This window comes from Natrix helvetica (genome assembly GCF_964273705.1).
Source record: "Natrix helvetica genome assembly, chromosome: 2".
Lineage (NCBI taxonomy): Eukaryota > Metazoa > Chordata > Lepidosauria > Squamata > Natricidae > Natrix > Natrix helvetica.
Genome location: NC_138552.1, coordinates 224,104,752 through 224,132,507, shown reverse-complemented (window position 1 = coordinate 224,132,507; position 27,756 = coordinate 224,104,752). Strand labels below are relative to the sequence as shown.

Sequence of the window (27,756 nt, the reverse complement as noted above, 5' to 3'; positions counted from 1 at the left end):
TTTTAAATCCCGTCACTGCTTAAGGACCTGACACCTGTTGCCCTGATGCCCAACTTTTTCTGCAGCTACTTGTGGCCACTCACGGCTGGATGCCACCTGGAGCATTGCGCTGGTGTCATCACTTCCAGCAGGATGCCATGTGGCTTGTTGCACTGGTGCTGCTGCTCATGTGCGCAATGGCACAACACACCATGCAGCCTCCTGCCCCAAGTGGTGGCACCGGCATGACCATCCTTACAGTGTCCTGCCACAAGCGGTGGCACCGACACAACAAGCCATGCTGTGTCCTGCTGTGAACAACTGTAAGCGGCTGTAGAAGAAGTCGCACCGGTGGAACAGTTGTCTGGGCCTGACAGGCCTGGCTGCAGTGGTCCTAAGATAAGCGGGTAAGATATCCCCCGAAAATAAGACATGGTGCTTATTTTGGGGGTCTAAAAGAAAATCAGACCAGATCTTATTTTAGGGGAAACATAGGTAGAAAGCATTACCGACAACAGTTAGTGGAGATGACGGTATTCCAGCTGAATTATTTAAAAGCTTAAAACTGGATGCTGCAAAATGCTGCACTCAGTATGTCAGTAAATTTGGAAAACTCAAAAATGTCTACATGATTGAACAAGGACAGTTTACATTCCAATCTCAAAAAAGGGCAATGCCAAAGAATGTTCAATTTACCATACAACTGCTCTAGTTTCACATGCAAGCAGAGTCATGCTCAAAAGCCTACAACTTAGGCTTCAGCAATATGTGAACAGAGAACTATCAGAAGTACTAGCTGGGTTTCGAAGAGGCTTAGGAACTAGAGATCAAATTGCTAACATTCACTGGAATATGGAAAAAGCAAGGGAATTGTTATGACCTAAGGGGCTAGGATAAGAACAGTCCTCAAAGTAAGGCAAAGCAGTCTTCACAGCAAGGCAAAAGGTCGAGTAACAGCCGGGGGAGTGTAATCTGAAAACAAATGTTTGTTCCTGGCAAAAGCCCCTTCTCACCGTGTCTCCTTAAATATGGCTGGGATGCCATATTGTGAGCCTTGTGAGGAGGGGCCGGGTGCCCTCCTCCTGAGTATTGGGCCACCCTGTACTGACTCCTCCTCCTCTCCATTCTCTACACTCGGGGATCGGGCAAGCAGTTGCACATCTCCATGCTCTGTTGCTCCTCTGCTCTGCTGCCTGCCCTTTCCCTCTCCTCCCCCCTTGCTCGGTCATCCTGCGCCCTTTTTTCCTTCTTCCCTACTCTTCCGAGGCCAGAAGGACCCAGGACTGCCTTCTCCTCCTCCCCGGTCATTCCTCCTGGGCCATAGGGACTGCGCCATCAATCTCCACTGGGCCCAGATCCATCTCCTCCTCCTCGAACCCAAGCTCCAATGGGACCATGACAGGAATTCCACAAAAACACCTACTTCTGCTTTATTGACTACACTAGACTACACAATCAAAGAACAAACTGTGGCATATTCTTAAAGAAATAGGAGTGCCAGACCACTTTACCTGTGTCCTGAAAAACCTGTATGAGGGTCAAGAAGCAATAATTAGAATAGGATATAGAAGAACTGATGGGGAAAGGAGGGAATAGGCAAAATAGGGAAAGGAGTACAATAAGGCTGTACATTGTTACCTTGCCTATTTAACTTATATGCAAAGAACTTCATGCAAAATGCCAAACTGAATAAATCACAAGTCAGAATTAAGACTGCTGGAAGAAATATCAACAACCTCAGATATGCAGATAATACCATTCTAATGATAGAAAATGAATAGGAACTAAAGAACCTCTTGATGAAGATGAAAAAGGAGAGTGTAAAAAAGGTGGCTTGAAACTCAACATTAAAAAAACTAAGATCATGGCATTCAGTCCTATCATTTCCTGGCAAATAGAAGAGAAGAAATGGCAATAGTGACAGGTGTTGTTTTCTTGGCTCCAAGGTCACTGCAGATGGTGACTGCAGCCATGAACTTAAAAGATGATTGCTCCTTGGGAGGAAAGCTATGGCAAATCTAGTCAGCATATTAAAAAGTAGAGACATCATCTTGCTGACAAAGGTCTGTATAAGCAAAGCTATGGTTTCCCCAGTAATAATGTATGGCTGTGAGATATGGACCATAAGGAGGGCTGAATACCAAAGAATTTACGCTTTCAGATTGTAGTGCTGGTGAAGAGTCTTGAGAGCCCCTTAGACTGTGAGGAGATCAAATCAGTCGATCCTAAAGGAAATCAACCCTGACTATTCTCTGGAAGGACACTGAAGCTGAAGCTCAAATACTTTAGTCATCTAATGAGAAAAGAGGACACATTGAAAATGACCCTGATATTAGGAAAGATTGAAGGCAAAAGGAGAAGAAGATGAGATGGTTAGATAGTAACATTGATGTAGCAAGCAAGGGTTTGGGTTTGAAGTACAGGAGACAGAGGAGGACAGACAGGACCTGGTGTGCTGCCTGTAGACATGGGGTCATGAAGAGTCAGACACAACTTAGTAATTGAACAACAACTCATCCAGTCGTGGGATTCAAAATTTTTTTACTACTGGTTCTGTGGGCGTCGCTTGGTGGGCATGGCATGGCATGGCTTGGTGGGTGTGGCATGGAAAGAATACTGTAAAATCTCCATTCCAACCTCACTCCAGGGGAAGGATACTTAAAAGCTCCATTCCCTCCTCACTGCAGGGGAAAGTTACTGCAAAATCCCCATTCCCTCCCAATCAGTTGAGACTCGGGAGGCAGAGAATAGATGGGGGCAGGACCAGGCAGAGGTGGTATTAACCGGTTCTCCAGAATTAGTCAGAACCTGCTGAATACCACCTCTGAACTCACCCCATATATTAACTTTAATTCAAGATTTCTCTTAAATTGGAAATGTTTCATCTGTCTAGGAAGGAGAGAGGTTGGCCTTGAAGCTGAATAGTGAATCTCAATGGCCTGCATTGTGATTTAGATCAAGACAACCACAACAAGAAAACCTCCTATAATATCCAGATTTAAATCCTGGCAGAAGACTTCAACGTAAAAATTGATTATATATCAAAATACACAAAATTAATCAGAAAACAATCAACTCTTAATAATAAACATACCACTGAGACAGAATAGTAGTTGGGAAAATTGATTATGAAAAATGTAAACAAAAGAATCTAAAATTACTGGTTTATGTTTCTATCTCTAAAAATGATTGTAAATTAAGAACTGAATGGTAGAAGAAACAGCTCTGTTCAACTTTCTTTCCTCGGCATCTTCTCAATCCTAGGGAAGAGAACTGTCAGCTCTATGAGGAGGCCAGGGTAAGAAACAGACACTGAATAACAGAATAACAGACATGCCAGTTTATAATTGTAGGGTAGAATAACAGAACCTTGAAAGCCTATCTTAGTTTCTTTTTATCCCATCTTATAATAAAGAACCAAAAGGGGACTATTTTGAATTTCTTTTTTATACTTGCTTCAATGTCTGAACTGAGTAATATTTTTTTCAAGATCCTCCCTGACTGTTCTTTCCCATCTTCTCAAAAGATATCTCTAAATTCCTTCGCATAACACAGAAAAAGACAAAAACTAATCCCAGTCTCTACTTTTCCATTCATTGTTTTCTAAGCCAGTCAGTTGCCTGGAGCTTTAGATATGGAACAAGTGCAGTGGCGGGTTATGACCAGTATGCCCCAGTACGGGCGTACCGGTGCCTGCTGGGAGCACCGGGTACCGTTCTGGTACGGTGCTCCGGAGGGCCCGCCCGCCCGCCCTCCTTACTGGTATTTGAGCTGTTTGGTGCTTCCGCACATGCACACAGAGCATATGGCACCTGTGTGACATTCTGCCGAGCAGCTGGAGCATCACGGAAGCATCGTGGAGTGTTGCAGGTGGTAAGTACATATGCATGTGCGTGCTGCGTGCGTTCATTTAATGGACACCCGGCCCCGTTGCACCATACCGGTTGCAATGGGATCCGGAACCCACCACTGAACAAGTGTTAGTATTTTCTCTGCCTTTCTTTCTAAGAACGAATCCTGATCCAAATACCTTATTTCAATTCATCAAACTATATTGTACAGATTCAAAATGATAATATATAAAGCACAAAAATCATAAATCAATTTACCTTTTCCATAGTTGCCGTGTAGGCAAAGTCAATCCTTCCATTCATCTCCCACAATATATAGTTTGCCTCAACAGGTATGAGACTGTTAGTATCCTGAAATCTGTATACAACAGAAGCACAGTACAGTATCTTTTCTAAGAGTGTAAAGCCATAATAAGGATTCAAGTGTATTTATCATTTGCAAACTTCCCTCTACCTCCTTTCCAATAAATCTTCCAATTTTGCTAGCATTTGTCCTTTGTCAAATAAAACTGGAAGAGTTTTGCACAGAACAGAGAGAGCCTTCCTCTCTTTTAAGGGACATTTGCAGGATGAGGATTAAAAAATTCAGTTGTGACTACGTGATTGGAATGCTGTTCTTTTGTGCCCATATAAAAAGGTGTAGGTGTACAATAGCACAGTTGTGATCACAATCTTGATTTCTTTTGATACCTTCAATTCTTGTCATGAAGAGTTGGGGAAAGAATAGAATAGAATTCTTTATTAGCCAAGTGTGATTGGACACACCAGGAATTTTTTGGTGCATATGCTCTCAGTGTACATAAAAAAACAAGATACATTCATCAAGAATCATAAGGTATAACATTTAATGATAGTCATTAAGGGTCTATAATACATACTTCCTAATGCATCTTTTCCCCATTCTTCACACTGTTTTAGTTTTACTTACATCTCAACTTCAGGATAAAAGTCTTCAGTATAATGACTCTGTAATGGGCAGCCATATTTGTTTATATCATATATTACTTCCTATGGAAAAGACAGTTTAGTACAGTTAAAAAGCAAAAAGCAAAACAAATTGCATCAGTTAGTTCACTAAAATAAAATAGTAATTCTTACCTTGTTTCTTTTACGCCTTTTGTCTCTGAGATACTTCCTAATGTAAGAGAAAGAGGTTCTGAACTGTAATTGTAATATTCTAGTATTAGACATTGCATTCAATATTCTCTATGCCATCTGCATTAGATAAATGATTTAGCCTTTTACCACTTCATAAGGAATATAGGTTCCCTAAGTTTTTGATGGGTGGCCAATCATAACACAATATATTTCTGATACATACGAGAATTAATGTAGAGGATGGTTATCAAACAACCAATCATAATTACTATTATACCAATAATTAAAGATATTTCCAGGATATGTGTCAATGAAAATGTCTATTATTATTGTAATCAGTTGCATGCATAGTCAGTCATGTTTAGACTAGATCTGGAATATTTATCTACCTATTGAGTCTTTCCAAAGGATGTGGTAGAGGCAGATGCTTAACGGTGTTTAAGATATTGTCACAGATTGCAAATTGTTCCTAATAAATCTGCCTTTTGCAATTGACTGTGATTTTGTCAATGCTGATGGTGCTCTAGTTGAATTGGCATTTCACTGTCCTATTACTATCTTTATTTTCTTTTGCAACAATTGTTCTAGCTAGAGCTTTTAGTTCTATTTGAGTCCGGTCCACTATTCCAACTGTGTATCTAATAACTAGATCTGCCCAGGTATTAATTGTCTCAATAGTATATTCTCCACTGAATTTGGACTTTAAGATCTTCCTCATACTCATGTGTTCACTTCTAATCTTCTTCTTGATTTGTTGAGCAGCAATTTTATTTTAAATAACGTTTTTCTATGTTTTACATGCATACTCATATAAATGATATGGGGTAGCCTGGCAGGTGTTTTTGTTGTTTGATAACCATGGTTTGATTTGATAGAGGAATCTGTGGAACAACAAACACTAGTGGTGATAGTGAATCTCCTTGAAAATTTTCTCTCCTGATAGCAATAGTAGTTAGACTTATATACCACCCCATAGTGGTTTATAGCACTTTTTGGGCAGTTTATAATGTCAGCCTACTGCCCCCAACAATCTGGGTCCTCATTTTACTGCTCTCGGAAGAATAGAAGCTGAATCAACTTAATATTGATTTTTTTCTAGTCTATTACCATTCACCAGCAACTATGTCTTTCATTGTGTCCTTGATATTTGCAGAAAGCTTATGATGTTTCTACTGACTCATATGGCAGGGAGTTGAATGCTACCTTGTAATTAATCCATGCTACATTCAAGTTGATCTTCCTTCTTTTGTAGTTTTCCAAAATCATCTTGTTGATTAGGAGGTGACCCTCTAATGATTGGCTATTTTCTTTCTGCTCTGGTGGAGTTTGTTTTCAGCTAGATGCTACTGACTGCTACATACCACTTACAATTTGAAAGCTGTTGATAAGTGGATAATTGTCTGGTGCTGGCCCCTTTCTTTGACCTTTCATTATCAGGTAGGTTTTGGCAGATATTAACCACTTGTCAATTTTATCTTTTGCAGTATGCTATTAAATTGCTTGGCAATGAGTGGGTGTAGGATAGTCAGATGTTTGAACCAAAAACCATGCAATTTATCTTTATCCAGTGCTGATCAATTCTTGATCTTCCTTAACTTTTTATCTACCACTTTTGCTGCTATTACAAGTTTTTTCAGATGGTTTTTTTATTCTTATCCATCTCTTTTATTCAAGTTGCATTTTTGTTGCATGCAACCAGAACTGTGCTGTTTCTTCTTTGTTAGGTGTTGACTAACTCACTGCAGCTTCTCCTGAGGTGGGTTTGTAGAAACATTTCTTATTCAACTGAAATAGCTGATTCTGCCTATAGTGTGCATTTTGAGCTTTGTATCTGCTGATCTTCATGCTTATAGTTGCTAATAAAGCTGTTGCTTTATTATTTCTAGGACTTCCTTAATCTTTGTTTCTAGATGATATTTCTTAATTAGGCATTCTTTGATCTTCTTGTTCTTCAGTTTCTTTTCTTTCATCTGCTCTAGACTGCTTGCATCTGATCTCAACTTGCTGATCTTATTTTCCAGTCTAAGTTTCCATTTGGTGATGCATTGTCTTTTTTAAAATCAATTGTTGCCACTTTGTTTGCAGGAAGAGTATAATAAATAAAGAAGCCTTTATGGTCCATTTCTACAGTCAATACTCAGAATTAGATACAGTTTTAACCATTTTATATGTTTAGCCTATATGTAATTTGTATACACTTCTTACCGAGGTATTGTGAAGGTAAAGTTCTCACACTCTGAAGGTTTCCTATGACAAAATAGAAAAAGGTATTTATGTAATTTTATTTTTAAAAACCAGCATTGATTGAATATGACTTTTAACCTTCTGTTTCAGTGTCCCCAAATCAGGCTAGTTGGTTAAAACTTTAAAAGTATATTATAGAATCAAATTCTTTCTAATAAGATAGATAGATAGATAGATAGATAGATAGATAGATAGATAGATAGATAGATAGATAGAAAGATAGATATAGATACAGATGGATGATAGAATTAAAGTACCTGAACAAAACATTTTACACAATTCCCAACTTTGGTAAACTCTGATAAAACTCTGAGTGTTTACAATATTTTAAAAGGCTATGAGAAGAGTAACTGGGTAGATTTTCCTTGAAAACATTCTCAATTTTTATATATAATTTTTATTAAACACGTTTTGAACAGAATAAAGGTAATACAAATTTTGAATTGAAGGTAAGAAGAATATAGAAAAATAATAACATTGAACAAGAAATAGAAAAGAAAGAAAAAAGAATACAATGCACCCCAACTTCTAATAAAAGGAAGGCATTTTATATAGAAAAATGAAATAAAATACAATATAAATTACACAGGTAACCCAGGTGCACTGTTTACTTAAAAGCATGTAAGAATAAGATGTTTTACAAAGGGCAAGCAAGTAGGAGCTCCCCTTATTGATGGAAGAATACTGCATTTTTTAGCTCTGATTTTCACTTTTAAGTTGTAACTTTTAGAAGAACTTTGTTCTTAATTCTGTTTTGGTTTTAATCAAGTGTTTATATTGTTTTATTATGTTGTAAATAGTCCAGAGTCACTTAAGTGAGATGGATAATATAGAAATTTAATAAATAAAAATAATACTGTGTTTCCCTGAAAATACAACAGGGTCTTATATTTTTTTGACCCACAAAATATGGCCTTGGGCTTATTAGAGGGGGAGGGTTTATTGTTGTGGGGTTGCCGGGCGGCTGCTCCCTTGTGACCGGGCTCCCGAAGAGCCGAGCACAGCCTCAGGGGTGAAGTAGCCATGAGGTGACCATGCTCACGAGCAGCCACCTGGCAAACCCCCTCTCCAGCCAGGCAGAGCACCATTCACTGACCTAGGGAGTATCCCTAAGGCGCCAAGCCATGTGGCGCTCTGACGCCCCCCAGCTCCCCCAGCTTGGCACATTCAGGATACCCCTTAGGTCAGTGCATGGAGCTCTGCCCGGCTGGAGAGAGGGGTTGTGCGAGCGCCTGCTCCACCCCCAGCTCTTATGCCTCCCAGCCTCACCGTGCCCTGGGCCAGCTGTCCTTGCAGCCGCTGCTGAGCTCCAAGCAAAACTTCTTGTCCGGCTTCCAAACTCCGGAACTCGGCTTCTGATTCTTCCAGCAGCGGCCGCTCTAGGAGTATGCTGTATGGTTATGAGCAAGCTGCCAGAAGACTTTGTCCGGCAGCCTGCCCATAACCATAGAAAATATTTTTGCCCACCCGAAAAATGTGGCAAGGCTTTAGTTTCAGGACATGTTGTATTTTTGGGGAAACACGGTAATGAATAAACAAACATTTCCACAATGTGAGAGACTGCCATCAAGAAGTAACAACTCCAGCCTTCTTCCCTCTTCATTTGGACCTGCTTCCATCAGGATGAACATATGAATATTGGTCAAAGGAAATGAGTCTACTAGTACCTGGCACTAAGGAATGTAGGGATTTAAAAGTTAAAAAACAACATCTTGAAATGGGCCCAGAGACCTATTGGTAATCAATGTAGCAATCTAAGCATAGACGTCACAATGCTTAAAGGACCTCCTGTCAGCAATCAGAACACTACATTTTGAATCAGTTGAGGTTGTAATCTTTTTTAAGGACACCAAATAAAGTATATTGTAACAGTTTAACCATAGGGTGATGGAATCACTGTTGCAAGGACATTCCAATCCAAATACTTGGGAGTATAGCTGTGAATGACTGGGGGAGGATGGCAGAGCCCTTGGTTCTTTCAGGAAGAAGGGTTGGTGAGAAGAGGGAATAATCATCTTGGGGGATGTAGCATAAGACAATGTATCTCAGTGGTGATGGGCATGGGACACAGGAGTCAAAGGGCTGGCCATTACAGGGGAAGATGCCCCCAATGCATAATATTGGTGATGTGTTTTGGCCAATATTAGCTCATCCTCAGTTCCCGGACAGCATGCTTTTGGAGGCCCTGAGGTTCAGCTATGGCTGCTAAATGCCAGGTAAGTTAATAACAAGGTTACCCTTATTCAAGATCTTGTTCAGGAGGAACAAGCTGACCTGATAGCAGTATTCCAGTATTTGAGTGGTTGCCACAAAGAAGAGGGGGTCAAATTATTTTCCAAAGCACCAGAGGGCAGGACAAGAAACAATGTTTGGAAACTAATCAAAGAGAGAAGCAACCTAGAATTAAGAAGAAACTTCCTAACAGTGAGGACAATTAACCAGTGGACCAGCTTGCTTCAGAAATTGTCCATCACTGGAGATTTTAAAGAAGAGACTAGACCAGTGATGGCGAAACTATGGCACGCGTGCCACGGGTGGCACACAGAGCCATTTGTCAGCTGAGTTCACCCTTTTTTAAAGCCATTTTTTGCCCTCCCCAGGCTCCAGAGGCTTTATAGGATTCTGAAAAAGGGTCATTTTGAGCGCTCCGAAGGCTTCAGGGACCGTCCAGAGGCTTCCCTGATGCCTCCGGAGGGCGTCCAGGGGGGCAGGGGAGGCTGTTTTCGCCCTTCCCAGGCTCCTATAAAGCCTCTGGAGCCTGGGGAGGGCGAAAAAAGCATGTAAAAATGGGGGGGAACACCTGTAGTGCGCACATTGCATTATGGGTGTGGCATGCCCGCACACGAACCCCCTGAGCTCCCCCCACTTATGGCATGCGAGCCAAAAAAGGTTCGCCATTGCTGGACTAGACAGTCACTTATCTGAAATGGCATAGGTTCTCCTTGAGCAGGGAGCTGGACTAGAAGACCTCCAAGGTCCCTTCCAGCTCCTATTCTATTCTATTCTATCATGCAACATCAAGATCTGGCTGAGTCAGGAAGGGTGTGTATCTCCTCTCGGAAATATGTCCAGCCAGATTTCAGATTTGGCACTAGCCAAGACCCCAGGGCAGAGGAGGTGGAGTAGTAGTGGTTTTCAGAAATTCTCTTTTGGCTTTCAAGGATCTTGCTCTGCAAGTTTGTGTTTGCAAGACCCTTTTTATGAAGCTGGGCTTCATAAGTATACCGGCTAGTATACCGGCCTCCCTGCCTGAGCTGCTGAGGCCATCTCAGGGGTGGCGGTGGAGTTTCCCAGATTCATGGTTCTGGGGACTGCAATCTGCCATCCCTGCAGTGGTGGGCTCCTCCCGGTATGGACAGGTATGGCCATACCGGTAGTAGTTGGGAGCAGCGGCCATCATACTGGTACGGTGGTTTGTTTCGCCCACCCACCCACGTTTCATACCTGTTTTTGAAGCAACTGAGCCAATTGCACGTGCATGCAGTGTGTGGCGCCTGCGCAATCTCTGATGAGCAGCTGGGCATCGCAGGGGCAGTGGAGTGCCCATGCATGCGCAGTGCACCTCAGATGCATGTGCAGTGCACATCAAGCACATGCACAGCACACATCCGGCGCATACATGACCTAAGTACAAGCAGCGTGCCAGTAGCGACGGTAAGAGCAACCCGCCACTGCATCCCTGGGTGTGGTCTCAGGAGCAGACCAGAAATTCATGACCACCATGACAGCCATGGCCCTATCCCAGATTATTATAGGTCCAACTAAGGATAGTGATTACACACCAGATTTGATTTTCTTGTCTGAGCAATGGCAACATGATTTGGTGGGTGATTTAAGATTTCCCCCCTTTTCATGGTCCAATTACACCCTGGTGTCCTTGAGACTGTCATATGATGCCCCCTCCACAGGGAGTGTGGACTCATGGTGGGTTCCATAGGGAACTGGGGGATATCATAGGTGTTGCTACATGGTCCTGCTGAAGCCTTGGTGGTGGCCTGGAATCTAATGGCAGCTTTGGACAAGATCACTCTTAATGGATCCTGAGAGTGTTGTCCTTGGTCAGGAGGGCTCAATTGATCATCTGCAGGACTGTGCAGAGGAGTTTGTTCGGCACCTGATGGACAAAGTAACACAGTTTCATTCCCAATTGGATCCCATGTGTGGAGATAGGCCATGTAAATGCCTGAGGAGAGGCCTTGCTCGATTATCTGGGAATGGTTTGAGCCTGTTGGCCCTGATGAAGTGCACAGGGTCCTCGATGCTGCCAATGCTACCACCTATCAATTAGATCTTTGTCCTTTCTGGATGGTGAAAGCCTCCAGGATGGTGACTAGCAGGTGGGTCCAGGCAGTGATTAGTATGTCACTAGAAGAGGGGATATTTCCAGAGTCTTCTAAGGAAGTCCTGATTTGCTCACTCCTTAAAAAAACATCATTGGATCCCACTTGCTTGGACAACTTTCATCCAGTTTCTAACCTCCCCTCTTGGGAGAAGATTGTGGAAAAGGTAGTGGTCTGGCAGCTTCAGAGACGAAACAGATTATCTGGACCCTTTTCAATAAGATTCAGGTCTTGTTATGGGAAGGAAATGGCATTGGTTGTGCTTGTTCATGATCTTTGACTAAATTGAAGAGAGAAAGACTTCCTTGTACATTACACATCACACAACAAGGAAAACTCAGAGTTATGAACCATCTCTAAATCATTCTGTACCAATTTTCTCTTAAAGTTTCGGTTGGAATAAATTTTAGTGGTTATTTTTTCAGAAGTCCTTTTATTGTTGTAATTTGTTTTTATAAAAGTTTGTATTGACTTTATCATAAGTCATTTACTTGTTTTGCCTGTGTCATATCAATAGACATGTATCTCAAAAAATATTTTTTCTTCAGTTTGCCTTTTATTTTTCTAGAAATATGTTAATACAAATCATCCTTGCTATATTTGTGTGTTTAGTCCATTTCTAGAGTCTGGATGCACATATCTATGTCTGTTAACAACATTTTTCTTAAAATAATTATGTCCAGAATAAAAAATATTTAGGTATGAAGCTAAAGATAAAATAGAACATAGCACAATAGAGTTGGAAGGTCTTTCTCAAGCAGGAGACACTATACAGTTTCAGACAAAGTTGTTGTGACTTGTCCAGTCTCTTTTTGAAAGCCTCCAGTGATGCAGCACCCAAAACAACTGAAGCAAGCTATTCCATTGGTTGATTGTTCTTACTGTTAGGACTTTTCTCCTTACTTCTAGGTTGCTTCTCTCCTTGGTTAGTTTCCATTCATTGCTGCTTGTCTTGCCTTTCGATGCTTTGGAAAATAGTTTGACTCCTCATCTTTGTAAGAGCCTCTGAAATATTGGTACATTGCTATTATATCTCTGTCAGCCTCTGCTTCTCTTACTTACAATCGGCTGCCATAGAAATGGGGATGGTGGGGCCATGGTATTTGGGATGGGAATAAATGGTACGGGGTGATATGGAAAAGGGAGTTTTCTTCCCACCACCTTCTCTGCATGCTGGTGGCCGGTGTTTGGACTTGATCAAGGCCAACCGTCCTGCATACCAACATGATGATGACTTTTGAGGATGCACCCCACATGACACCTAAGGGAGTTACAGATTGGACACTGGGGTGGGGTCGTTGGAGGGAGGGGGTTGGATTATCATTTGATATGTAATTGTTCGTGTCTTTCTGGCTCAGATCTTGCTTTACTTTCGCTGCTATCTTTTCATAACCAGTAAAAGTATTTTAATTCCACAAACCTCCCACCCAGGATGGAGAAGAGTCCTCCTTTCTTTTGGGAGAAAGTGAAACTCACTCCGATGACGACCACTTGGTAAATCCCCGATCAGGCCCCATGACCATTCCAGTAGAACTTAAAGTGCCCTCTACTGGAGCCCAAGGGAAGATGCTTGCCCTCTTAGACGCTGGATGCACCTGTTGCGTAATTAGCCCAGAAGTGGTGGAGAAAATGGGTTTAAGACTGAGGACTTTGAAAGTGCCCATTGCCTTTTGCCAATTGGACGGCTCAGTGGCTGGGGGAGCCCCTGCCCATTTTGTAATTGAACCAATAGAAATGTGGATGGGGGATCATCAAGAAACCTTGAGTACCTGGGATGGATCGACCCCTTATACTGGGATTACGGTGGCTACAGAAATGGAACCCTTATGTGAACTGAACCCTTATGTGAACTGGAGGAAGGGGCACCTCTTCGCACTTGCAAGCAACTACAAAGTTTTTTGGGATTTGCAAATTTCTATCACCAATTTATCCCCTTGTTCGCGAGCATTGCGCTGCCTATTACAAATCTCCTAAAATCAAAGGGAGAGGTTAAACCTAGGCCAGGTAAGCCTCTGAATTGGACTATGAAATGTCAAGCAGCTTTAGAGAAATTGAAGCGATTGTTCACTGCTGAGCCTGTTTTGAAACACCCAGACATGGATGCACCATTCGTGGTTCAAATTGATGCCAATGATGTGGCAGTGGGAGCACTATTGCTCCAAACAAACACTGAAGATAAATTGCAACCTTGTGCTTACACCTCGCGTAAGCTTACAGAAACAGAATGAAGATGCGCCATATGGAAAAGGAAGTTTTTGCTGTCAGGTGGACTTGATGACCTGGCGACATTTCCTGGAGGGGGCAAAATACCCTTTTGAAGTATGGACTCATCATAAAAACCTGGAAGCCTTGAAGACCCCGTGTAAGCTATCACCTAAACAAGTGTGCTGGGCACAGCATTTCAACCGGTTCAACTTTACCCTAAAATACATCCCAGGAGGGAAGAACTTTATGGCTGATGCTTTGTCCAGGCTTCCCCAATACAACAGCACCAGACCAACCGTGGTTCATCCAGTCATCCCGGCTAAGAACCTGGCTGCCCCAATGGTTACTAGGAGCCAGGGCCCAATGGACTTCGATGTGACCACAGACCTGATTGACAAACTTAAGAGAGGCCTCGAGTCTGATGACTGGTTCAAAAAACATTTTGATGAATGCACCAGGAAAGATGGCCTGGCTTGGGTGGGATCTAAGCTGTATGTTCCTGCCAGCCTAAAAACTGTTGTCTTTCAATGGGCCCATGACTCGAGAATGGCGAGTCATTTAGGATTTGTAAAACTTTGCATTTGATTAAGAGGCAATTTTGGTGGCCTTCCCTGAAAAAAGACATTGAGTCCTACATAGCCAGTTGTCCTGTCTGTGTGGCCCCAAAAAGACCACAGGGGAAGCCCCAAGTTCTCCTTCAAAGTGTTGCCCATCCTGGGGTCCTGTGGGAGGAGATATTGATGGATTTTATTGTCGAGTTAACAGAAAGCCTTGGAAATATATTTGGGTAATCACCGATCTCCAAACAGGTCCATTTTGTGCCTTGCTCCAAGATCCCATCCGCAAAGTCATTGGCTAAATTGTTTATTTTACACGTGTATAGATTACATGGAGTGCCTGAATGCATTATTTTGGACAGGGGGGGTCCAATTCACCTCCCACGTTTGGAAAGAGTTCCTGAAATTGATTGGCTCCGTCCAGGGACTAAGCTCTGCCCACCATCCGCAGATTAATGGGGCTTGTGAACGGGCTAACTCGGTTCTGGAGCAGTACCTTTGGTGTTTTGTCAATTATCAACAGGATAATTGGGGCGAACTTTTGCCACATGCAGAGGCGTCGTGTAATAATTCAGTACATAGCAGTACCGGAATGACCCCATTTAAAGTTGTGTTTGGCCAGGATTTTGTACCAATTCCTGAATGGCCTTAAGAGAAATCTCAAATTTTATCCTTGTCTGAGTGGAGTAATCAACTTCAACAGTTTTGGCCGATGACTCGCAAAGCCTTAGACGCAGCTCAACATGCTCACAAAAAACAGGCGGATAAAAAATGGGCTAAGCATAAAGTGTACCAAGTTGGGGATAGGGAGTTTTTGTCCACTAAATTTCTACAAACCACCCAGAAATCGAAGAAGCTGGGTCTGAAATATGTGGGTCCATTTCCCATTGTGAAAATCATAAATCCAGTATCAGCAAAATTGGTGTTGCCAAAAACCCTTTGGAGGATATATCCTGTTTTTCACGTGAATTGACTGAAACCAGAGCACACCTCTTCCATTTGTCCGTCTCAACCCTCACCCCCTGTTCCTCTTCTTATTGAAGGAGGGCCAGATGTCAGCCTCTGCTTCGCTTACTTACAATCGGCTGCCATAGAAACGGGGAGGGTGGGCCATGGTATTTGGGATGGGAATAAATGATACAGGAGTGATATGGAAAAGGGAGTTTCCTTCTCACCATCTTCTGCACATGCTGGTGGCCAGTGTTTGGACTTGGTCAAGTCCAACCATTCTGCATACCAACATGATGATGCCTTTTGAAGATGCACCCCACATGACAGTCAAGGGATTTGAAGATTGGACACTGGGGTGGGGTCGTTGGAAGGGAGGGGGCTGGGTTATCATTTGATATGTAATTGTTTGCGCCTTTCTGGCTCAGATCTTGCTTTACTTTCGCTGCTATCTTTTCATAACCAGTAAAAGTATTTTAATTCCACGAACAATGGAGTTAGGAGTTTTCTTTCTTGGTTATTGAGGGAGGCACGCCTTACAGTCTCTCTCTAGTCCTTCTTTTCATTAGACTATCCAATTTCTGTAATCATTCTTTGCATGTTTTAGCTTCCAGTCTCCTAAACATTCTTATTGGTCTTCTCGGCACTCTTTCCAGAGTTTCAACATCTTTTTTATAAAGAGCCTTCTTTACAAAGACTGAAAATTGTTCTTAGAGAAATTGTAAAAAGCATGCCTTAGAGATAAATTTTATAAAGGAAATGTGTTTATATGAAAAGTTTAAATCTGGAAATTTTATGAAATGGATAATTAATTGGGCACAAATCCATACAAGTAAATCAAAACACAGGAATCCTCTTGTAACAGTATAATACACAATCAAAATACCAAAAGGCTAATAAAGCATTTACATTCGTTACACACACAGACACTTATACTAAAATGTTATCGTTTTAATATTTAACTTTGTTACAAGGAAATATAAATAGCTAATGCAAAAGTAGAAAAAGAAACAACTTACTTTTTTACAATTATTTGTTTCCATGGAGGACAGCCAACACGTATGTGAGAAAGCTTAAAAAAAAACAACCCACACACAGTTAAAACATCCACACATTTACAAAAGCTTTCTCAAAGTAGTTGCCATCTGCCCAAATGTTGTCTCTTTTCCTTTTTAAGTCATGCCATGTCTTGCTTTGATTTCGAAAAGTGTCAAATATTCTTTATAACTATGGAGTTTAGTACAGTATATGTAAGAAATAATTGGGGAGCAAAATATGATGTTCAGAGATAATATCTCCATATTTTATCCCCACAATATTATGAATTAAATTGGTCTAGTAGGGAATGAAAGCACAAGATTGAGTTTCTTGATCATAGGGCTAATATAATCAATATTTTAATTATCATATTTCACTGTTTCTCTGGTTTTATGAGATGTGAAGCCACTTGCAATTTCATTATTGTTATGAAATAATGAGGATGTAGCTATTAACATTTAGGACACTATTTATTAGGGTGGGGGAGAATATGACCAGTTGCTTATTACTATAATTCAAATGGCATCTGTGTTTGAGATGTGCATTTGCCCAAAGTTTTATTCAGAATACTTTTATAGCTAAGGAAATTTTTTTGTAGGAGTCTATTCCTCAAACACACCACCAAAGGTACTGATGCCCACCTTCTTGTGCAATTCAAATTTTCAAATAATAATAAAAACTAAACATGAAGCAGGAATGCAAGTACTTCAACACCTATAGAGGAGAAAGATAATGAAGAGTGTGACTGACATAAAGGAGGATGGAAACTACTACTAATCTATCTATCTATCTATCTATCTATCTATCTATCTATCTATCTATCTATCTATCTATCATCATCTATATCTATATATCTATACACACACACACACACACACACACACACACACACACACACGTGTTGTGTTTGTGCTGATAAATAAATAAAACCATAAAAATATGGTTTTCTGCCTGGATGGTCCTCTGTGATAAGCCGAATGACAGAAAGGGGGAGTAGTGAGCTCCCTCCCATATTTGGGCATACCAGGGGTTGTAACACAAATACATACATACATACATACATACATACCAGTGGTGGGTTCCTCCCGGATCGCACCGGATCGCGCGCGCTCCCTTTCAGCGCTCCACCTGGCTTGCGCGATCCCTTTCAGCGCTCCACCTGGCTTGCGCGCTCCCTTTCAGCGCTCCACCTGGCTTGCGCGCTCCCTTCCGGCGCTGAAACCGGAAGTACAGTTTTGCCCGGCCCTGGCGAAGCAACGACGCCTGTCTGCGCTCCACCAGCTCGGCTGGGAACGGAGATGTTTCCTCAGCGGAGCGGAGCGCCTGAAAAGTCTACATACATACATACGTATTTGTTCAAATCCAGGTAAGGGTATGGCTAGCTGATGAGAGCTAAATAGCTTGAAATAGATCTATACTAGTCTCCCTTTATTTATTTATCAGCACAAATACAACACATACATACATACATACATACATACATACATACATACATACATAATTTGCTTTTTCTTTACATACAATATTTGCTTAATGAACAGCATACTGTCTTGGTCAATTCGTTTACATAGTAATACTTATTAAGTTCCTAATTTCTACCTGAGACTACTACTAATTTTTATTGCAGAAATTAATAATTCTTATTTTAAAGGAAATAAAATATGTAAAACTGAGAAGAATGAAATGTTATCTTCATCATTCTCAATGATCATCACAAATGCAAGTTTATTGTGTTACCCTGCTGAGGTAGGAGCCAGTATTTGTACATTACATACATACAAAACCACAATCCAGCTGAAGATAAACAAGTATAAAAATCTTGAAAAAAAAATATTTGAAGAGATACCTAAAGGTGGAAATAATCAGCTTTTGGATTATTGTTTAACACTGAAGGTATAATGTGCTGGCTTCTGATGATCTAGAAATAGCCACAAAGAATGTCTGTTTAGTTTATTGTAGTACTGATACATAACGCTTAGAACACTGGGATGGAGAAAAGAAAGCTTTTTATCTAGATAAGGACTGTTGTCAAGTGTGTGATTGATGGTGGATGCTGACTTTTAAGAGTAGCTCAAGACAAACAAACGGAATTGGGAGAACATCTAAAGTTATGGGGACAACAAAAGTTATGGGGACAACAATATTCAGCCTAAAATGGATTTTGATATGAAAAAGAGAGTATGAGTTTTCTAGTGGAAGTTCAATGTTTTTCCACTCTGGTGCTGACATATTTGTCAACAGGCTGGTCAAATCCAAGCAATAAAATCAGAGATAAGACTTTAATTTTTTAGGAACTATGTATAAAAAAATTAAAATGTTCTGATATCATATGTTCTCTCAGTAAATTAACACTGATCAAGTTTTTGTTAATTTTATTGTAGTAATATAGTCCTTCTATTTTTCTGATGCTGATTTAATCATTCAGTTTGAAGTCTAGGACTGGAGGCGCTATCAGGCATGGTTTTTTATCAAAGCCATTACCTTAGAGCCGTGGTGGCGTAGTGGTTAGAATGCAGTATTATAGGCTAATTCACTGCTCATACCAGCTGTTTGATCCTCACTGGCTCACAGTTAACTCAACCTTCCAACCTTCCGAGGTCAGTAAAATGAGAACCCAGATTGTTGGGAGCAATATGCTGACTCTGTAAACAGTTTAGAGAGGACTGTAAAGTACTATGAAGTGATATATAAGTCTAAGTGCTGTTGCTATTGGTTAGAATAGCAGAGTCTTAAAGATGTGTCAGTCTTTAAGTCTGCACATTCTCCTTTAATTTAAAAGATCGCCAAGTCTAACTAGTTTAATTAGCTCATCCTACAGAAAGTGACTCTATGGAGATAGCCTGTTGATAGATGACTTTGCATGGAGTTTCCACAACATTACACTACCTGAAGGTCACCTTCAATAAGACAAAATGAAGATAAAAGTCACTGTTTCATTAGCTGCTCCTAAATAATGCTGTAGAGCAGGGGTGTCAAACTCAATTTCATTGGTGGCTGCATCGGTGTTGTGTTTTATCTCAGGGGCCAGGGAGGATGTGGCAAGGGTGGGCATGGCCAGTTCAACGTCAATCATGTTGGAATGCCTGTGGTGGCCTGAGTGCTCTGCCAGCAAAAATGGGCTCCTGAGCTCCGATTTTGGCTGTGATGGCCTCCTGCAATCCTCTGCCAGCAAAAATGGAGCTCCGGAGGAGTGAATGCAGCCCTCCTGAGCCCCATTTTTACTGGCAGAGGCACTGCAGGCCAGTCCTTACTGTTTCCAAGCCAGCCTCACAGGCCTAATCTAAGCACCCTGTGAGCCGGCTCTGGCTCTGGCTCCCGGGCCTTGTGTTTGACACCCCTGCTGTGGAGTGACCCTCATCAAATAAACAGATTATCCTCAATGGAAAACTGTAAACATTTTCTACCACATATATTCTAGAAAATAATAACCCCCAAGAAAAAGATAAAAGATGAGAAGCCAGAAGCGTCGCAGCGAGACCACCTGGAAAAAAGCAGGCTCCCCTGAGCCTTGTAGAAATCCAGCCGGACAAACCACTGTCGGGAGGTCTTCAGACCAAAACCTATCCTAGAGGGACAGGGGAGAAGAAGGGAAGCCTCGGACGATCTAGAGGAACTGGCAGTTTTTGGGGAGGTCAGAGAAAAACCTTTCAAACTGGCAGCAGGGGCAGTGGCCATAACTGACATAATTGGGAGGGGGGAATAGAAAGGAGTAGAATTGTGGAATGTGTTGTTGTTATTTTTTTCTAGAAGCCAAGGTCATCTATTGTCTTCACACCTTGACACCTGACCGGAACCAGCAGGGTGGAGTTGTCGGGTCGAAGAAGAAGATTGGACCATGTGATGGATTTATGGGAGTGGTCACAAGTTTATGAACTTTCAACTGAGTGGAATTTCAGGAAAAAAATTAAGAGTTGGAATTTCATAGATGTGCCAACATGTCTGCTTTATTAAATTGGAACTTTAAGGATAACTCTGCCTTGGACTTTGATTTAATTCTGCATGATATTTGGAACGCTGACACTCAGATCATTTCAGAAGTAGACCATGCATTACTTATTACTGATTACAGTTTACAGGCTCTAAATCAGAGGTGGGGTCCTACCGGTAGGGTACGGCACGGTTTGGCTGAATAGGTAGTAACTCTGGCGGACAGGTGATCATACTGGTTCTATCCTCTGCAGCAACATCTTGATTTTCGGTTCTGTACATGCGCAGAACAATCATTGAAAAAATGTAATTTTTATTCCTTTTTTAATGTTGTGCTCATGCGCAGGCCGTTTTAGGTTTGGGCAACAAGGTGCAAAGTGGCTCTCATAGAGAACAAAGCGGGCATAGCGCAGCCAGAGCTGCTGCTTCTTCGCAACAGCCGAGGATGGAAGAGTTCACTCAGGAGTGACACCAGTAACGAAGGAGGTTGGGTCAAAGGAGGCGTAGCCCGAGCTCTCTGGGACAGGTAAGCAAGTGTGGGGAGGTGAAGGGGAGAGAGAAGAGAGAGCGCTGGGCATGAGCCACAGTGGGAGGAGGGTGGCGACTCTTCTTCTTTGTCCCTGCCTGGAGAAGGACGATCCCAGCGCAAGGAGACCGAGAGAGAGAGGCTCAAGGCGGTTTCACCCTAACCCATAGGTGGCCAGGGGTTGCTCTTGCCCTTGGGCAACAGCTCTGCCTCTTCCCTTCCTCAAGCCCAGCAAGGAAGACTGCTCCTCCCACCAGATCCACCCAAGGAAGGAGAGAGAGAGAGACAGAGAGCCCAACTCGGCCGAGCTGCCTCTGCCCGAGCTAGAAAAAGCAGCAAACACCAGGCCGCCACCCCTTCCAGGTTAGTCTTAAACTCCACCCACACCGCCTGAGAAAAGGAGCTCTATTTTCTCACTTGCACTGGGGAATGTCATGGTCTCTGCCCTTAACTGCTTCTTCTACCTCGGGGAGAGGCAGCTTGGCCGAGCCTGGCTCTCTCCTTCCTTGGATGGATCTGGCAGGAGGAGTGAGCTTCCTTGCCGGGCTTTAGGAGGGGGAAGGTGGAACTGTTGCCCAAGGGCAAGAGCAACCCCTGGCCACTTCTGCGTGCAGACAGATGCTATAGGTGGGCAGGAAACAAGTCAGTGTTGGGAGATACCAGAGAGCCTATGTGCGGAGAGAGGAGGTGGGTTGGCGTGTACACAGGTGGGTGGTTTGCGGCCAGCATGTCCTTCGCTCATTGGGGCGCTCCCCTTCACCCTTAGTGGCGGGGGCTGCTTTATTGTGCTGGGGTGCCACCCGGGCAAGCTAGGGAAGGAGAAGGGTTGGAGAAATAAAGAGGGCACGCGATAGGAGTCAAAAGAGGACGTCTGCCCTTGGCGGCGGGGGCTGCTTTAGCATGCGGGCGAAGACTGGCCCCACTTGGCAACATGTGGCAGGCTCCCTGCAGCCTCAGCTCATACAGGATGCAGCTGAGTCCGCTGCCCTGAGCCGGCGGAGGCACCACAGGGCACAGATGGGAGCGTGCTAATCTTTTCCTTCCTGAGCACCGGATTCTGCTGTTGCCATTGCCTCTGCCCAACTTGCCCCTGGCTGGCTCCCAAACTAGGAGGCAGCGACTGGTTCCCCCTGCCCTCCGGATCCCCAGCATGAGTGTGGCTCTCCAGGAGCTGGGCAACAATGTGAGGACAAAGCACAGTTGGCTGGCAAGAAGAAAGAGCCACTGCAAGTCCAAGGCATGCGCATGCGCAAAGATTGCACACCATGAGACCGCTGCAAGAGGCTGATCGAAGGGGAGGAAGCTTCAATGTCGGCTGCCGGAAAATGACCACGAGGGCCGGTTGAGGTATCCCATCTGGAAGTTGCAGGGACCGCGTTTTCCCATTGTGGTGCGGTGAAGGGCTGCAGTGCCTTCATGCCCTGCCTGGCTTTCAGAAGAGCAGGCCGAGGGGCTTCGTTGGGGCGGTCGGCACTCAGAGGGTCCCAGCCGAGGGGGTGAGGAGATCCCAGCTTGCATGCAGGAACAAGGGCGCCTTTAGGCTTGCAGATTTCTCGGCGCTGCTACAAACTGGGCAGGGACGGCTCCCTCCCGAGGCTATCCAGGCAGCCAGTCCGGAAGTGGTGCCAGAGGTGGGATGGGGTGGGACTGTCAGCCATGGAGGAGGTGGATGCTATGCGGCACCCATTGGCTTGCAGGTATAAATAGCCAGCCCAGGATTGACTCAGCTGGGGTGGATTTTTGAAATCCAGCCCTGCTCTAAATACAACAGACTTTTTTAGTAAATGTCATTATGAAAATTGTACTGATCAATCTCAGGTCTCATTCCAATTATAGTAAAAGATAATAATAAAAATATTTTTCTTTCTTTATAAAATGCAGAATCTTTCCTTTTTTATAATCAGTAACCAATAGTATTGAATTCCTCCATCTGCCTCCTCCTTACGGTACTAGTGATTTTAATTTCCACTGTAATTCATTATTTATTATAATTTATTATTTAGTTAACATACCTTGGTTTTTGTTAAGCATGTTTTTCCAGATTCTGAAGGCTGAATTTCAAATGTCATAGTACCCTCAGATAAAGCTCTGCATGTAAAAGAATACATATGAAAAAAAATCAGATATTATAATTCACTGTATTAGAAGATATATTTAGTATGCATGTGTATAAACACACAGATACACAAACAATCTGCATATATTTTTCTGCTTTCATATTATTAGTAAAGTAATCTATGTACTAACTTATTATGAACTCGACTTTCATAAAACGTTTGAAAAAAATTGTAAATGCTCCTTTTCTCCCATAAGTTAAGTATTCAAAATATGTGTCTATAAAATTATTCTATGTTTATATGTTTGATAACCAATACATGAGACAAAATATTCTAATTTGATACATAACAATATTCCACAACAGTTTTAATTGAACTAGCTAATTTTTACACAAGATAATAAACAGTTATCAGAACTAATGATTTCAAAAAACAAAACAAAACTAGGAGAGAAACATTTCAGTTATTTCTCTGAGCTCTGAGCTTTTTATATTATAAAAAATGATATAAATAAATTTCATGGTGAAATAACAGGGCTAGAATTCATTAGAAAGTTAACCTAATTTCTTATAGATTAAACAGATTATAATGCCTTTCTCTCTCTATTCTGGTTACTTAGAAAAGAATGTCTGTATCATACCTAACAGCTACTTGTTGAACTTTTTAAATTCTAGCTAACTTTTACTACTCATGTCACTGTTCCCTCCTTTTTTCCACAGCCAATCAGAATTATATGTATATACATTCTTCTCTTTTCTCAGATCTAAAATCCAGTTATTTGATTAACATAATTCACATCTTAAGTTGTATAGCCCTCTGGAATGACCTCCCCCCCGACATTAGGATCACTACCGACCTCCGCTCCTTCCGTACAAAACTCAAGACCCACCTTTTCCAACTAGCCGGCCTGGCTCAATTATAGTTCTATCTCTAATCCTCCTGGCAATTTTAAACTTTAAATCTTAAATTGGGGTATTTTAATTTTTAATCTTATTATTATTATTGTTGTATGTATTGTAACAATTGTTGTGGTGATATTTATACCTCCTCCGTGTAATGTCTAATTGTGTAACATGTGATTTATTTATTGTACGCCTCCCCGAGTCCCTTCAGGGAGAGGGAGCGGCTAACAAGTCTAATAAATAAAATAAATAAATAAATAAAATAAATAAGTAAGAATGTGCTTGTTAGTCCTTAATATATCATAAAACATTTGTTTTTTTTCAGCAAGACTAAACATGACCATTGCCATGGCTTCTATGTGATGTCACTATTTTATTGGAAATCTTGATTCTAAATATATTTTCTTTAATTTCTACATACTTTTCTTTCTCTCTGTCTCTCTTTTAAAAATATTCTTTTATTATATTGTTATAAAACTTGCATACTACATTACAGGTAGTTTTTGAGTTAACAATACAGTAGTAATTGGGACCAAAATTTATGTCACTAAATGATGTAGTCATAAAGCTTGACATCACATGACTGTATTATTTTGTGATGGAAATTCTGACAATCTCTGTTGCTATCATTAAGTGAATCCCACCGGTCATCAGGTGAGGATATACCCTATCTATGCCAATCTCAGCTTTGCTACTCCCAGTCCCGGGCTTCATTAACGTAAGGAACTGTTTCCGCTACTTCCTCTTCAATCTCCCCCCCCCCCCGATTATCTCCCCACCTGGCCAACCCGCACAATGGCAGACCTCAGTGGTAGCAATGCTGAGAGTGGAGACCCAGGACCTTCAAGAGGTTCAGCTCCACTCCCATTTGCATTTGCATTTTCTTTTTCCTCTAACTTCCAATAATGCCAAATTGTACAGTTTATAATTTCTGGCTCTCCTGCTGGGATCCAATATGTGGTTGTTGACTTAAGCACCTAAATTTGTTATCTATTTCATTCTTGCTGCCTTAACAAACAAAAAGTAACATAACTAAGGAAATATATATGCAATATTCAAATCACCATTTCCCTTCCAAATCTTCTCTCTAAGTATAAAGCAGTATTGAACAATAATCACAACCAAGTCAGAAACAATACCTCTACATAATGAACTACAAATGCATATCTACTTTATGTACATCCGTGTGCAACTCAATGCAAGCTAGAGCCAAAATTAAAATGGGTTCTAAAAGTTTATGATTAGTAACTAATGTGAAATGAGACTTACTAAGATTGGGATTAAAATCGAACAGCTCATGGCAAACTTCTTATTCTTATTTTGTCTGGGAATACCTCTGGTTGAAGATAAGACACTTAGGAATAAAATATATCCATCAGGATGAGGGTGAACATATTGTCCTGTTGGTGGACTTGGGGAAACATGTTACTCCAAATGTGTGTGCTGAAATGGCTTGAAATATTTATTACTTTGTTGTACTTCACTTTGTTGAACTTAAAATTCATTTATATACATATATATATAGCCGAAGAGCTAGTGCTATCCAAAGAAGTCTCTGTAGTCATGTGGCCGGCATGGCTAAATGCCAAAGGTGCACGGAATGCTATTACCTTCCCACCAAATGTGTTTCCTACTTTTTCTACTTGCATTTTTTCATGCTTTCAAACTGCTAGGTTGGCAGAAGCTGGGATAAGTAATGGGAGCTCACTCCGTTATGACACCATGTATATTTAATATATATATATATTAAAATAGACTTAACATGTAGGTATGCAATTTTTGCAGGAAACTGGAACCATCTGCACTTTTTATCAACTATAGAGTATTTTAGCATCAGCAATAATCAAAAGTCCACCATGTTTATTAAATCATTAATCGAATTCTTCACAAGCTGCCTATAAACTTTTAACTTTCTCACTTTTTTGGTTGCTCCTTTTGGAATCCCAAGATACAGATAATCCCTGAGTTATGACAATTCACTTAGTGACAATTTGATGTTACAACATAGCCCCCCCAAGTACTTATGATCCAGTCCCAAAATTGCAAATGTTGCAGCAATAAGGCAGTTGTTGACTTTTAAGAATGACTACAGAGGCACTGCAACATTCATCCTGACTATTCCCTTACCCCCTCCTCCTGCCGGGTCTCCACAAGCAGGCCTGTGGAGACTTACTTACCTTTCAAAGATCTAGTGAGGTGTCTCCTCGGCAGCCTGTTTCTTTGCCTGCTCTCGGAGAGAGCAGAGGAAAAGCGTTTGCATTCCGAAGTGAAGCTTTTGGGCAGTGTACTTGCATCACGTTTGATGCAAAGTGTTTGATGAAAAGTGTTTGCATTCTGAAGTGAGGCTTTTGGGCAGTGTACTTGCATCACTTCAAGCTTCTCTTTGGTGTGAAAACACTTTTCTTCCAGAGGCTGGAATCTTTTGGATGTCCTGATCTCACTTCATGTACCCATTATCTGCAAAAATAGATGGGTGCCTGAATTCGCATGAGACCATGAACTTTAGAAGTTTCCAGTCTTCATCCAGGGAAAAAGTGTTTGAGTGACCCTGGGGAGGTTGGAAAAGGAGTATGGAGGGAAAGTGTTTGCATGCCAATGAGAGGCTTAAAGCAAAGTGAGTTCACTGCCCCAAAGCCTCACTTCAGCATGCAAACACTTTTCTGTGCTGAGCCTGGAAGACTTTGGAGGAGACTCCACTGAGGCTGCCCTCTGCTCCAGAAGTGGCGGCAGAGAAGCTGAGCAAGGTGAGCTTATCCTGCTCTCCCTCTGCTCTTGCTGGGTGGTCTGAAGCAGATGGCCTGTCCCATCGCTATGCCCTCCATGGCCTTCCCCACCCTGAGATACCTCATGTGTAGATAACGACCTGTGCATTTGATTAGCGAGTGAATGGGTGAAAGAAGGGAGTGATCACAGTCAAGTTATGTGATTCACTCCTACAAAATCCTCAGGTTACAAATGTAATTGGTATGGTTCCATTACATTAATAACTCAAGAACTACCTGGTGCTTATTCTATAGTCAACTAGAGTAAGCTAAACCCTGGCCTGGATCCTATGAACATAGAATATAACAGTACAATACTGGAATATGTTTAAAACAAAATGCATTGACATTCTTGAAGGCAAATAGTGTATTGATTCTGAATTATTGTTTTTATATTAATAAATTTTAACTTACATTTCAGTTCGATAATCATGCAGTTCAGAATAATCCATTTCATGATAAAATGTTACAGTCTGTGAGGAACAATGGATAAATGCATCAGTGAATTAGACTATAATACCTTCCTCGGAACTTCTAATAAGTATATATTAGGAGAAAATTGCATAAAGCATATATCAACTCTTTATTTATTTATTTATTTACTTAGTTATTAAATTTATATGCCACTCATCTCACTTTCCAAAGTGATTCTTTGGATTCTTTTGGTTTAAGGTAAGCAAAATATATAACTTGATTAATAAATAAAATATAGAGAATAAGTTACATGAGCTACATCAAATATATAATTTATACGTGCTTCAGCTCAGTATGTCTTCTCCAACAGATATAGAATTGTGTCTTAGCTGAATATTATTTTAAAATTAAATATTGCATTTTGAGGTGAGTCATAGCAGAACAAAGCTTTCTGATCTTGGTTGATCTTGAAAAGATTAGGAAAGATTCTTGTGCAAGTGGCCTCTTGTAACAGGTATTGTCTGAATGCAGCACTAGGTACAGGTTTCAAAGTCTGCAGTTGAGCTTTTAATTTTTTAAAGTACACTATTGGCCTTATAGAGTGATCTACAAATATTCTTAAAATATTTTGTTTTAATCTGTGGATTATTGACCACAGACTTTTGTGTTGAAGTATGTTTAGCTATAGATGGAAAATATTTTATGGAAAAAAGTATATAATATTTAGTATTTCTGTGATGTTACATATTGTATCATAATATGCTATTTAATAAATGACCATTACAGTGTTCCTTAATTTGTTTATATTTTTTCTAAATTCTAATGTCTGGCTTTCTTTCTGGTTTACTGTATTTCTGATTGCATACTGTGATCTGCACCAGTTGCGGGTGGTACGCTCTGGTACGGGC

General features: G+C 41.4%; 1 protein-coding gene across 6 annotated transcripts in view; it reads right to left on the bottom strand.

Moving 5' to 3' along the window:
- Nucleotides 1-27,756, bottom strand: part of CATSPERE (catsper channel auxiliary subunit epsilon) — a 108,150-nt gene that overhangs the window by 10,769 nt on the left and 69,625 nt on the right. For all 6 annotated transcript variants that reach the window (XM_081945184.1, XM_081945185.1, XM_081945187.1 and 3 more), the window contains 7 exons: nt 26,849-26,907; nt 22,726-22,801; nt 16,242-16,294; nt 7,134-7,175; nt 4,929-4,965; nt 4,759-4,838; nt 4,089-4,188 (listed from right to left, as the gene is read on the bottom strand). In XM_081945184.1, coding sequence (XP_081801310.1) covers nt 4,089-4,188; nt 4,759-4,838; nt 4,929-4,965; nt 7,134-7,175; nt 16,242-16,294; nt 22,726-22,801; nt 26,849-26,907 — 447 coding nt within the window. The remainder of the gene's footprint in view (nt 1-4,088; nt 4,189-4,758; nt 4,839-4,928; nt 4,966-7,133; nt 7,176-16,241; nt 16,295-22,725; nt 22,802-26,848; nt 26,908-27,756) is intronic.